The sequence below is a fragment of the Pseudophryne corroboree genome, chromosome 6, assembly GCF_028390025.1.
Source record: "Pseudophryne corroboree isolate aPseCor3 chromosome 6, aPseCor3.hap2, whole genome shotgun sequence".
Classification (NCBI taxonomy): domain Eukaryota; kingdom Metazoa; phylum Chordata; class Amphibia; order Anura; family Myobatrachidae; genus Pseudophryne; species Pseudophryne corroboree.
Genome location: NC_086449.1, coordinates 835377534 through 835390993, shown reverse-complemented (window position 1 = coordinate 835390993; position 13460 = coordinate 835377534). Strand labels below are relative to the sequence as shown.

Below are 13460 nucleotides of genomic sequence, written 5' to 3'. Positions count from 1 at the left end.
GTTTTGCCCAATTGCTAACTTTCTTGCTGCTGCGATCAACTCAGAATGAGGGCCTATATAAAGAAGATATACATCTCAAGTCTCGTTCTGTCTGTATACAAGGTAACTCCTGAGGTGATACTTTATCTATAAGACTTCCCGCTGCACACCTATGGTATCGATCCATCGCACTATGCCAACAGGTTATGGGCCCAGACTGGAGTCTATACAAGATAAAGTTTTCAGGAGTGCATCCTAAGCAGCATCCAGATCACGAGTCGCACTGCAACTACAAAGATAAATGGAGTTCTGACAGAAAAGGGATTCATCAGAAGCAAAGCAGACCCATGTCTCTATACAAAGTTGATAGAGGAAAGATGGTTCTATGTATTAATTTATGTGGACGATTTGCTAGTTTGTTTTGAACAAGAAGGGGACGAAATTGAATTGTTACAAGAACTAAACCGTCAGTTTGAAACAAAAGACCTTGGCCACATAACGCATTACTTGGGAATGCAAATCTCAAGAGAAGATGATGGAACATTCACACTAAGTCAGAAATACAAAATTCAGGAAACCATTCAGGAATTTGGTATACAAGATGCAAAGACAGCAAGCACTCCTATGGAGACAAGTTATGAAAAGGAACCAAATGATCAGAGCAACCTGTTAGAGGATAACCATCTATACAGAAAAGCCATAGGAAAATTGCTATACATTGCAACCGTCACCAGACCAGATATCTCCATAGCAGTCGGGATTTTAAGCAGAAAAGTCTCTAAACCAACAAAGATGGATTGGAATGCAGTTAAGAGGGTAATTCGTTACTTAAAGGGAACGATTAACAAGAAGCTTAAGCTCTCAGCAAACACAAGTCACAAGTTAACAGGATACGTTGACGCAGATTGGGCTGGAGACACAAGTGACAGAAAATCCACAAGTGGATATCTATTCTCTATTGGAGAAGGATTAATCAGCTGGACAAGCAAGAAGCAGTCTACCGTAGCACTATCTTCTACAGAAGCTGAATATATCGCAGCAGCTCACGCCAGTCAAGAAGTGGTATGGTTAATGCAACTACTATCAGACCTAGGAATGCCTCAAGAAGAACCTATCAAGATATATGAGGATAATCAAGGATGCCTTGCATTAGCGCAAACAGAAAGAGTGAACCCAAGAACCAAGCACATTGATGTCAAGCATCACTTCCTGAGGGATCTACAGGAACAAGGTCTTATAGAGTTGAACTATTGCCCAACAGAAGATATGACAGCTGATATCATGACTAAGCCTCTTACCAGAGAGAGACATTGGAGACTTACGTCAAAGATGGGTCTAACTGAAGAAACCCAGTCTGTTGAGAAGGGGTGTTGAAATATGTACAACAGACTATGGGTTTGTTTATATGCATGTAGTTACCGTACAGGGGCAGCAGATGGCGCTGTATACTTACAGAGGTGTAGTGTTTGTCTGTTGCATATGTTTGTACTTGTTTGTTTTACCTCACACATGTGTGTTCTAGAAAGGTCTCTGAGAAAAGGAGATGAGAAGCTGATACTGAAACTTGTTGTTATATTGATCCTGCTATTCAGTACTATATAAAGAAGATATACATCTCAAGTCTCGTTCTGTCTGTATACAAGGTAACTCCTGAGGTGATACTTAATCTATAAGACTTCCCGCTGCACACCTATGGTATCGATCCATCGCACTATGCCAACAAGATTGAGCTATGAGGCAGCTTGGAGCTCAGAGGACTGAGGCTGGGGAAGGATAACCAAAGAGTGTGAGAGAGAGAGAGAGAGAGAGAGAGAGTGTGAGTGAGTGAGTGAGTGAGTGAGTGAGAGAGAGAGAATAAACCCCTTAACAGCTGAGGGCCGTCCCGTTCAATGCATCCTGTGACATGGAAAGTAAAGTTAACAATTCTAAAATAAAGACTCGGAGACATAAGTTTGTCAGAACACTTGACGGCTATTTATTTATTTATTAGTATGACATAAATGTATCTAATAATGCAGAATAAGGAGAATTGAGATTATGGTGGCCAGAAAGAACGGCAGTAATATCAGTCTCACCCAGACCACACCAATGCTCTGTACATCTCCAGTATAAAGAGAAACACTAAAAACACCAAACAAGGTCTCCACTCAACCTCCACCTGACTACCCACCCGTCCGGGTGGTGAGGCTGCTCCGGTTAGGGAGGTCCAGCAGATGTCATAACAGTCATCAAAGGTGAGCGCACCCACACCAATTAGCAAACTTAACCAAAACAGGTAATAATCCGTTCTTTCCCTCTGACAACAGAAACCACGCACCGCCACCATACCCCAACCCAAACCAGCAACCACAAAAACAGATCCTCAAGGAATATACGTGGTCATTCCGAGTTGTTCGCTCGCTAGCTGCTTTTAGCAGCATTGCACACGCTAGGCCGCCGCCCTCTGGGAGTGTATCTTAGCAGAATTGCGAACGAAAGATTAGCAGAACTGCTACTAAATAATTCTTTGCAGTTTCTGAGTAGCTCCAGACCTACTCACAGATTGCGATCACCTCAGTCCGTTTAGTTCCTGGTTTGACGTCACAAACACGCCCTGCGTTCGGCCAGCCACTCCTGTGTTATTCCCTGGCACGCCTGCGTTTTTTAGCACACTCCCGGAAAACGCTCAGTTTCCGCCCAGAAACACCCACTACCTGTCAATCACACTACGATCACTCGAGCGATGAAAAAACGTCACTCGAGCTTGTGCAAATCTCCAAAGTTTTGTGTTAAATTACTGAATGCATGGTCGCTGAGTACCATGCGCATGCGCATTTTCAACCTAATCGCTCCGTTACGAAAAATGGCAACGAGCAAGCAACTCGGAATGACCATCATAATGTACAAGCCTTCCCTAGTCAAATGCACTACATCCCTATTAAACAGGTAAAAATATCTAAACCTAATTCTAGAATGCCGTACAACAAACCCACCATTGGCCAACACCACCTTAGACACCGCTGAATTAAGCTTCTACCTAGCCTTATCCAAAGTCCTGCAATCTATCACTCCATGTCAAAACAATCGTGGCACGATCTCAGACCAAACCACTGTACAGGCCGGCCATGCCCCCATAATGTACAATAAGTCATGTATTATTTCAAAGCGCAGTTGCAAAGCGGACACCTTCCCTAAATTGTTACCACCCAGATGAATTACCAAAATCTTAGGTAAACTGTTCGGGCATCTTGGACTTCAAATCTTGCCACAACATTCCTCGCACACCAATCCAACGGACGCCCGTGGATCAAACAGAGACCCAGCCGAAGCCATCATCTCAACCGCCCAAAAGACAAAGGCGTGACCTACCACCCAAACCTTCAATCTCTCATTTAGCCAACCTATAAGTGAGGGAAAAGCAAAACAAAACTTTTTATTTTGGGGAACTTATAGAAAAGAATGAAGTCAACAGAAAGGCATGGAATAACATTAATTGAGGATCTGACAAAAAAAGAAAAAAATTTAATGATGAAAATGTTCCTAAAAGACAAGCTTCAGGCCAATCGAAGGGACTATCAGACACGGGAGGAGGAATTAAAAAAAAAAAATATGTGCAGGAATGGAGGCGGTGGGGGGAGAATGGGAAACACAGGTAAACTCAGCCAGAGGTGAAACTTAAAAACCTGCTGAGGGACTTTTAATTGGAATCCAATTAGCCAAATTAAAATCTAGAGCTGAATTCAGTCCGTCAGTCGATGTAAAAAATTGTCAAAGAACTCCAGACTCCCACTGCCCACAGTGACGAGAAGCTAATCCCGAGTAGGTGGGACAGGGGAAGACAGACAATACTACAGAACAACAGACACACTGACAAGAACAATGTAACAGAAAATAACTATAGAAACAACCCCAAGAAACAACTGAGGCAATGGCCGAGCGTAACACTCATAACTGGCCGACCGCCATCAGCCCAAAACCTTAATTTCAGCCACTGAGCGGCCCGTAAAAGCAGCAGAGGTGGTGGTCCCAATCTTACATGAGTGAGTGCCGAAATCCCCAGGATGAAGGACCAGACCAGACAGCAACGCCACATCCAGGCAAAATGATATTTAGTCAGTGGCAGGCCAACCTGCGTGAAGAAACTACGAACCCTCCAAAGATGGCCGTACTCCCACATAAAGGGGGTCATTCAGAGTTGATCACTCGCTAGCAGTTTCTTGCAGTCCTGCGTTGGCATAGGCTCCGCCCACAGAGGAGTGTATTTAAGCTGTTCAAGTGTGTGATCGCATGTGTCGCAGAGCTGCACAAACAGATTTTTATGCAGTCTCTGAGTAGTCCAGAACTTCAACCACTGCGATCGCTTCAGCCTGTCCGGGACCGGAATGGACGTCAGACGCACACTCTGCAAATGCTTGGGAACACCTGTGTTTTTCCAGACACTCCCTGAAAATGGTCAGTTGCCACCCACAAATGCCTTCTTCCTGCCAATCACCTTGCGATCGCCTGTGTAATTTTTTTTTTTTGCACCAACCCATCGCTATCCGGAGCTCCCCTTCGCCACGGCCCGACGCGCCTGTGCATTGTGGTGCATAGGCATGCGCAGTTCAGACCTGATCGCAGGCTGTGAGAAAACGCAGCCTTGCGATCAGGTCTGAATTACCCCCCAAAATTGGCCAGAGCCTGTGGACACACCCAGAATGAAAACCAAACCGCCAGGTCTCTTAATCTCAGAAGACAGGCGGACAAAATTATGGGACCTGAAAACCCCGGCCGTGGCCCACTCAAGCTTGCAACAGAACATCCTACCCATGGGGATGACACGACAGGCAAAGTTCAACAGAGCCAACATAGATTGGGCCTGCCGAAGTGTAACCTTAGTCCTACCAAAGCACAGCATAAGGGCATCGCAAAGTTCCTCCACCTTGTCCAGCGGCAGCCGACACACACCCGCAACAGCATCGATTTCTATACCTAAAAACGACATGCACATACGTGGCCCTTCCATCTTGTCATCGGCTACCGGTACCCCCAAATGCCGAAACAGAGCTCACAAAAAAAACAAAAGCCTACTGCAATGCATAGAACCCACGGGGCCCACGCAAAGGAAATCTGCAAGATAGTGAGCTATCCCACGACCACCGCAAGAAAACTCCACACTCCAGTGCAGGAAAGGGCTAAAACGCTCAAAGAACGCGCATGAGACGGAGCATCCTATAGGCAAGCATTTATTGACAAAATGGATCCTACCCACACCAAAACCCAGGAACCGGAATGAGTCCGGGTGCAAGGGAAGCAAACAGAAAGTAAACTCAACATCTGTCTTAGCCATGAGAGCCCCAGGGCCATGTGCCCGCACCAAACACACAGAGCCTCATCAAATAACTGATATACCACCGAGCAATGCTCAGGGGTAAAGCATCGTTAACAGAGGACCCCGATGGATAAGATAGATGCTGTATGAGCCAAAATTTGCCAGGTGTCTTCTTGGGGATTACCGCCTGTTAGGGTCTCCTGCCCTGTGCTGCCACGTCGTCATGGCAACCGGGAGACAAGTGCTAGTGGAGTAACCTGAGCGCAGCCGATACTCCGGTTCGGGTCTTTTGCTGTGCAGTGGTTATAGGCTCTGTGCACGGCAGGGGATCCGGTGCTGGTTTTTGTGCTCACAGTCTGTGAGGTCTGAGTGGGGCGTGGACAGCACCTGCTTTATAAGGCCTCTTTTCAGGGTAAGCAGATGCTGCTGAATCTCTGTTGGTTAGTCAGTTCATGAAAGTTAGCCAGTACTGTGTAGCTTTGTATTTGTTTGTTGCTTACTGCAAATAGGCCTGGGGATTTGGTATTACACTCTGCCAATCCAGACCTAGCAGTAAGACTGGAGTCAGTCGTTTAGCTTGCTGGGGTTCTGCTATTACTCTGTGAACTTAGCAAGTTTGCGGCTGTATTCTAACACTTGCCTGTCTAATCCTGTCTCACTGTGCTAGGTGTCAGGGGTCAGTTTAGTGGCAGTAAGCTTAAACCTGTGCACTGCAAGTGAGAATCAGGATTGTGGAGGCTCTCCTTGTGTCTATCATTCCATCTCTGACCAAGGAGTTTACTGCCACACCCGTTGGTAACCCTTTAGGGTTTTGCTGTTGCCCTTAGCAACAGCATTTCGGGTTCTCTACGTATTAAAACACAACATCTTGCTTTTTACATCTGAGCAGTTCTAATACAAGGGAGATACCCAGTTCCTTAGCCTCTGGGCTTCTCTGTTCACTGTGTGTGTATTTTGTTACCCTATCACCTTCTGTGTACGTTATGTCATATTCCCCAGTTTGTCTGTGAGTCCATTTGTTTTGCATAACAGTTCAAACACCAGTACATTCCTGCAGACACTGGAGTGCATAACAGTTCTGACACTAGTACTTTCCTGCAGGCACTGGTGTGCATAACATATTCAGCAGCCTAATACTCCTGTTGAAATTTTGTGGGAATATGGAGCATACCCCTCAAAATACGTTGCAACAGGTGGTCGATCAGGTGCAGGTCCTGACTCGACAATTTAATGATTTGTCCATTAAAATGCACACCTCCCAGGCTGCTGGCGGAGCTCCCGCAGCAGCAGCACCTGCAGGGGTTAAGGAGCTGAAAGTAAATCTCCCGGATCGTTTTTCTGGAGATCGCTCGCAGTTCTTTTGTTTCAAGGAGAGCTGCAAGCTATACTTCCGGCTTAGGCCTCAGTCTTCTGGGTCGGAGATTCAGCGGGTGGGCATAGTGATTTCCTTGCTACAAGGAGACCCACAGGTCTGGGCATATGGGTTGCAGCCTGACTGTCCGTCGCTTAAAAGTGTTGATGCTTTTTTTACGGCACTGGGCATGTTGTATGATGACCCTGACAAGACGGCCTCAGCCGAGGCTCAGATTTCGATCCTTAAGCAAGGGCGAAGGCCAGTTGAGGTTTACTGTACGGAGTTTCGGAGGTTGGCCCATGATACCCAGTGGAATGACCCAGCCCTGAGACACCAGTACCGAAGAGGTCTTTCTAACCAGATAAAGGACCAACTGGTACAATATCCCTTGCCTGATAGCTTGGATCAGCTCATGCAGTTATCCATCCGGGTGGATAGACGGCTGAGAGAGCGTAGGCTTGAAAGGGAGACTGAGATTTCCTTCCTTCCCAAGGGAACCTCAGACTCTGAGGAATTTTCTGAGGAGCCTATGCAGATTGGGGCTACCCGCCTCTCCTCGCGTGAGAAGACGCGGAGGAGACAGCAGGGGTTGTGTTTGTACTGTGGGAATAAAGGTCATGTGGTAGTATCATGCCCAGAAAAGCCAGAAAACTTCAGGGCCTGAGGGTGATGGGAAATATCCTGTCAGGCCAGAAGTCAGAATTTCCCAAGAAGACTTTTATCATTCCGGTGACCTTGAAGATCCTCGGTCAAACTGTCAAGACTGAGGCCTTTGTGGACAGTGGGGCCGACGGGGTTTTTATGGACCGCCAATTCGCCCTAAAACACTCTGTTCCCTTAGTTCCCTTGGCATCGGAAATTGAGATTTGTGGGTTAAACGGGGAACCTTTATCCCAAGGTAAAATTACCTCTTGCACTAGCCAGATTTCTTTGTTTATTGGAGCCACACACTCTGAAAAATTGTCCTTTTACGTGACTGTCTGTACTTTTGCCCCATTGGTGTTGGGGTTACCCTGGTTAAGGGCCCACAATCCTCAATTTGACTGGGTCTCTGGGGAGATTCTTAGTTGGGGTACTGATTGTTTCAGGAGTTGCTTGAGCCTTCCAGTCAGGCTCTCGCAGCTAAGTTTGCCAGGGTGTTATGCAGATTTTGCGGACGTGTTCTCCAAAAAAGTTGCAGAGGTACTACCTCCCCATCGCCCCTATGACTGTGCCATTGATTTGTTGCCAAATGCTAAGCTTCCCAAGAGCAGGTTGTACTCCCTGTCACGTCCTGAGACTCAGGCTATGGCAGAGTACATTCAGGAGAACTTGGCTAAGGGATTTATCAGACCCACAGTCTCCAGTTGGGTCGGGGTTCTTCTTCGTGGGTAAAAAGGACGGTTCGTTGCGACCCTGCATCGACTTCAGGGAATTGAACCGTATCACGATTAAAAACTCATACCCACTGCCTCTCATTTCGGTCTTGTTTGACCAGCTTCGTACTGCCACCATTTTTTCTAAGATTGACCTACGCGGTGCGTACAATCTAATCCGAATAAGAGAGGGGGATGAATGGAAGACTGCCTTTAATACCCACTCAGGGCATTATGAATATTTGGTGATGCCTTTTGGGCTCTGTAATGCCCCGGCAGTCTTCCAGGATTTCATGAATGATGTGCTCAGGGAATATTTGGATAGATTCTTAGTTGTATACTTAGATGACATCCTAATCTTCTCCCATTCCCTGGAGGAACATCAGAAGCATGTACGCTTAGTCCTCCAGAAACTCAGAGACCACCGGCTTGGGGCGAAGCTGGAGAAGTGCGAATTTGAAGTTCAGCAAATCGCATTTCTAGGATATATTATCTCCCCAGAAGGTTTCCAAATGGAGGGTTCCAAGGTACAGGCAGTCCTGGATTGGGTGCAGCCCACTAGTTTGAAGGCGCTTCAGCGTTTCCTGGGCTTTGCGAATTTTTATAGACGATTTATCGCTGGATTTTCGTCTATAGTGGCGCCCTTGGTGGCACTCACTAAGAAAGGGGCGGATGTTGCTCACTGGTCTTGTGAGGCTAAAGCGGCTTTTGCCCGTCTCAAAAGGGCATTTGTTTCGGCCAAGGTGCTGCGACACCCAGATCCAGAGCGTCCTTTTGTGGTGGAGGTGGATGCCTCCGAGATGGGTATTGGGGCAGTGCTTTCTCAGATGGGAGTTTCTGATAATCGCCTTCATCCCTGTGCTTACTTTTCCCGTAAATTTTCGCCTGCCGAGATGAATTATGACGTGGGTAACCGGGAATTGTTGGCTATTAAGGATGCACTCGAGGAGTGGAGACACTGGCTTGAGGGGGCTAAGTTTGTGGTCTCAATTCTCACTGACCATAAGAATCTGGCATATTTAGAGTCAGCGAAGCGTCTCAATGCCAGGCAAGCACGATGGACTTTGTTTTTTGCTCGCTTTAATTTTTTGATAACATATCGCCCTGGGTCAAAAAACATCAAGGCTGATGCGCTCTCGCGGAGTTTTGCTCCAATCCAGGAGACCACCGAGGAGCCGTTGCCCATTGTTTCCCCATCATGTATTAAAGTGGGCATTACCCAGGACCTCTTATCATTAGTCCTTAGAGCACAGGAGCAGGCTCCTCCAGACCTTCCGGTAGGTCTTTTGTTTGTGCCTCCTAGGTTAAGACAGCGAGTGTTCCTGGAATTCCATGCCAAGAAGTCGGCAGGTCACCCGGGTATTGCCAGAACTCGGGAGTTGCTATCTAGGGCGGTGTGGTGGCCCTCGGTGGCTAAGGATGTGGATCAGTGGGTTCGGGCATGTGACATCTGTGCCCGAAATAAGACTCCTAGAGGGGTTCCTGTTGGCCCATTACATCCACTCTCTATCCCATCTAAGCCATGGACCCACATTTCAATGGATTTTGTGGTGGACTTGCCCAAATCCTCGGGGATGACAGCCATCTGGGTTGTCGTTGACAGGTTTTCGAAGATGGCGCACTTCGTTCCACTGGTTGGGCTGCCATCAGCCAGACGCCTGTCTGAATTATTTATGCTGCATGTTGTGCGTCTCCACGGGTTGCCACTTGATGTGGTCTCTGACCGCGGATCCCAGTTTGTGGCCAAATTCTGGAGGGCATTTTGTTCCGATCTCCAGATTTCTGTCAGCTTGTCGTCAGGCTACCATCCGCAGTCTAATGGGCAGACTGAAAGGGTGAACCAGTCCTTGGAGCAGTTCCTCAGGTGTTATGTCTCCAAGTGTCAGACTGACTGGGTTGCTCATCTGTCCATGGCGGAGTTTGCCTATAACAACGCGGCTCACTCTGCTACAGGGATCTCTCCCTTCCTTTGTGTGTATGGGCATCATCCTAAGGCCAATTCTTTTGACCCCCTGGACTCCACGCCTGGTGGTTCCTCTGTGGTTTCGGTCCTTAGAGGTATTTGGCGGAAAGTGAAGAAAGCCCTTGTGTCTGTGTCATTAGTGACCAAAAGGGTTTTTGATAAGCGGAAAAGACCCTGCAGCTTCAAATTAGGAGACTTCGTCTGGTTGTCTACCAAGAATTTGAAGTTGAGACAGCCATCTCATAAGTTAGGGCCCCGGTTCATCGGCCCTTATAAGATCACCAGGGTTATCAATCCGGTGGCATTTCAGTTAGATCTGCCCCGTTCTTTGGGTATCAATAAAACATTTCATTGTTCCCTTTTAAAACGGGCGATTAGTAATCCTTCTTCCAGTGGAAGACCTTCCCCTCATCTGATACGTGGCCAGAGGGAGTTTGTTGTTGAAAGGATTCTTGACTCCAAGGTGGTTCGGGGTCGGCTGTCATTTTTGGTGCACTGGAAGGGGTATGGCCCGGAGGAGCGGTCGTGGGTGCGCAGTTGTGATCTTCATGCCCCCAGACTGATACGCTCTTTCTTCTCGCAGTTCCCCGATAAACCCGGTGGTAGGGGTTCTTTGACCCCTCGTCAGAGGGGGGGTACTGTTAGGGTCTCCTGCCCTGTGCTGCCACGTCGTCATGGCAACCGGGAGACAAGTGCTAGTGGAGTAACCTGAGCGCAGCTGATACTCCGGTTCGGGTCTTTTGCTGTGCAGTGGTTATAGGCTCTGTGCACGGCAGGGGATCCGGTGCTGGTTTTTGTGCTCACAGTCTGTGAGGTCTGAGTGGGGCGTGCTTTATAAGGCCTCTTTTCAGGGTAAGCAGATGCTGCTGAATCTCTGTTGGTTAGTCAGTTCATGAAAGTTAGCCAGTACTGTGTAGCTTTGTATTTGTTTGTTGCTTACTGCAAATAGGCCTGGGGATTTGGTATTACACTCTGCCAATCCAGACCTAGCAGTAAGACTGGAGTCAGTCGTTTAGCTTGCTGGGTTTCTGTTATTACTCTGTGAACTTAGCAAGTTTGCGGCTGTATTCTAACACTTGCCTGTCTAATCCTGTCTCACTGTGCTAGGTGTCAGGGGTCAGTTTAGTGGCAGTAAGCTTAAACCTGTGCACTGCAAGTGAGAATCAGGATTGTGGAGGCTCTCCTTGTGTCTATCATTCCATCTCTGACCAAGGAGTTTACTGCCACACCCGTTGGTAACCCTTTAGGGTTTTGCTGTTGCCCTTAGCAACAGCATTTCGGGTTCTCTACGTATTAAAACACAACATCTTGCTTTTTACATCTGAGCAGTTCTAATACAAGGGAGATACCCAGTTCCTTAGCCTCTGGGCTTCTCTGTTCACTGTGTGTGTATTTTGTTACCCTATCACCTTCTGTGTACGTTATGTCATATTCCCCAGTTTGTCTGTGAGTCCATTTGTTTTGCATAACAGTTCAAACACCAGTACATTCCTGCAGACACTGGAGTGCATAACAGTTCTGACACTAGTACTTTCCTGCAGGCACTGGTGTGCATAACACCGCCACAGGGGAAACAAGGAGGTTCTCCAAAGGAGCTTGTGGAAAGGGGCCCGCCATCCTTCCTAGCCAAACCTCCAACTCCCGAAGAACATCAGGCAAAACCCGAGCCGACTGCAGGTTCCTGGTCCAACAAACTACCGCCTCCCCTTCAAATGGAATATGAAAACCAAATCGTAAACCAGAAAACATGAATTTGGCATCCGTGCGGTTCGGATACCACCCCAACCACTTGACCATGGCTGCCAAACGGATCAGGATGGGAGCCCTGTTTAGGGACAATGCTGATTGCCGGCTTGGTTGCTGCGCCACCCCTGGACTTGGAACCCCATTTATCCGAGCGGTAGCAATTGAAGGTGGAATGGGCCCCGTTGCAATAGAAGCAGAGGTGTAGAAAACATCATTGCTGTCAAGGGAGCAGGAGGTATTGTTGAAGGCGAAACACTTATTTTTTCACTGGCGCTGGAAAAGCTGGTCGGCCCGCCCAGCCGGAGCGCTGCATTGGAAAACTCACCATAAAAGAACGTGACGCTCCAGAGGGCGCCTGCTGCGTTTCGGATGCTGCCAGAGGCGTATCCTTACTTCCCTGAGCTGACCTCATAATGTCCAGAGGAACCTCCACATCCTTGCAGCCAAAGTCAATCACGTCCAAATAATCTTGTTTACGTCTAAACTGCTCATCATAAATTCTCCATTTGGTACTCTTGTATTTACGCTGCATATCATGAAATAGGTCGTTATAATGTATTATATTCAAATATTCCCCCTCCCAATCCTCTAAATAGCAAGCCGCAAACACGCAAAAACCTGCCAACCAATTATCATATGACCGGAAGGCCTCAACCCCTATACCACCATTCGCCTTCTTTGACATGTCGGTGAGTGTGAACATATCAACATATCCGCTTTCTACAGCTTTCACGTAGCCCCCGCAGCACCGCAGTGTAGTTACAATGTTCAACGCCAGGCAAACTGCAACATTTCCTAGACCGACAAGCGCTAGAGGACAATCGTCGCCGCTTGCCTTCCCATTTGTGAGCCTCATGCCGTGCATACTGCACCGCCTGTTTCTTGTCCCTAGTCGTGCTACTGCCAGACGCAACCAGGAAAGACGACTGGATGACGATGCCAAAGAACCCCGGCTAGTGACAGAGTCTGCAATGGACTCACCTGCCGCCCCCGAGGGATCACTTTGCATCAACCCAGATATGGACGTTAGAAGCGCACCTTCCGCAGCATTCCTGCTGTCACTGACCGGACCACCTGCAACGGAGGAGAAAAACACCGGGGCCGAAACTCCGCTCGCAGAAAACAATGCATTAGACAAAGCAGCAGGACATTTATCAACCGGAGCAGGCGCAGGCGCCCCAGAACCGAGCAGAGATGTAGCCGCACCAATGTCCCACAGGCCTTAAGCAACTGTTGAAGTTAAATCAAATATATTTGTACTAGGTGATTCATCGTGCCCTAAGGGCGCTCTCCACACCGTCGTAAGGGGCTACGCCCCCGTAATCTCTACTGAAAAGTGAAGGTGTAAAATAGTAGTTGTATAGTTTGTGTTGGTGGAATGGGAGGTTTGTTCGTGGGTAGATGTAGTATGACAAAAGGGAATGTGATGGTGACGGTTGTGCGTGTGGTGTCTGTGTGGTTATAGAAGGGGACATGTGGATGGGGTTGTTATTGCAGAGGTGTACCGTAAAAAGGTCTATGTAGCTGTAGTCAGTGGTGGTGAGTGTCCTGTATGGAGGATGTGAATGTGTGAGTCTGAAGGGAGGGTGTGTGTGTGACTGTGTGTGAGTGTGAGTGTGTGTGTGTGTGTGTGTGTGTGTGTGTGTGTGTGTGTGTGTGTATGGTTTGGTGTATGGTTTGTTTTAAATGGGGGTGTTGGGCATGGTGGAGGGGGTGCATAGGTGCTGTACTTGTGTAAAGGTAGGTGGATTAGGGATAGGGGCATAGTAGTTA

The 13460-nt window shown here is 47.8% G+C and overlaps 1 protein-coding gene across 1 annotated transcript in view; it reads right to left on the bottom strand.

Annotated features, from left to right (window-relative positions):
• LOC134934720 (E3 ubiquitin-protein ligase TRIM68-like) overlaps window positions 1-12543 on the bottom strand; it is an 18400-nt gene extending 5857 nt beyond the window's left edge. Inside the window, exons 1-2 of the mRNA XM_063930088.1 lie at window positions 12361-12543; window positions 12081-12213 (exon numbers count right to left, since the gene is read on the bottom strand). Coding sequence (XP_063786158.1) covers window positions 12081-12213; window positions 12361-12543 — 316 coding nt within the window. The remainder of the gene's footprint in view (window positions 1-12080; window positions 12214-12360) is intronic.
• Between the last annotated feature and the right edge of the window lie 917 nt (window positions 12544-13460).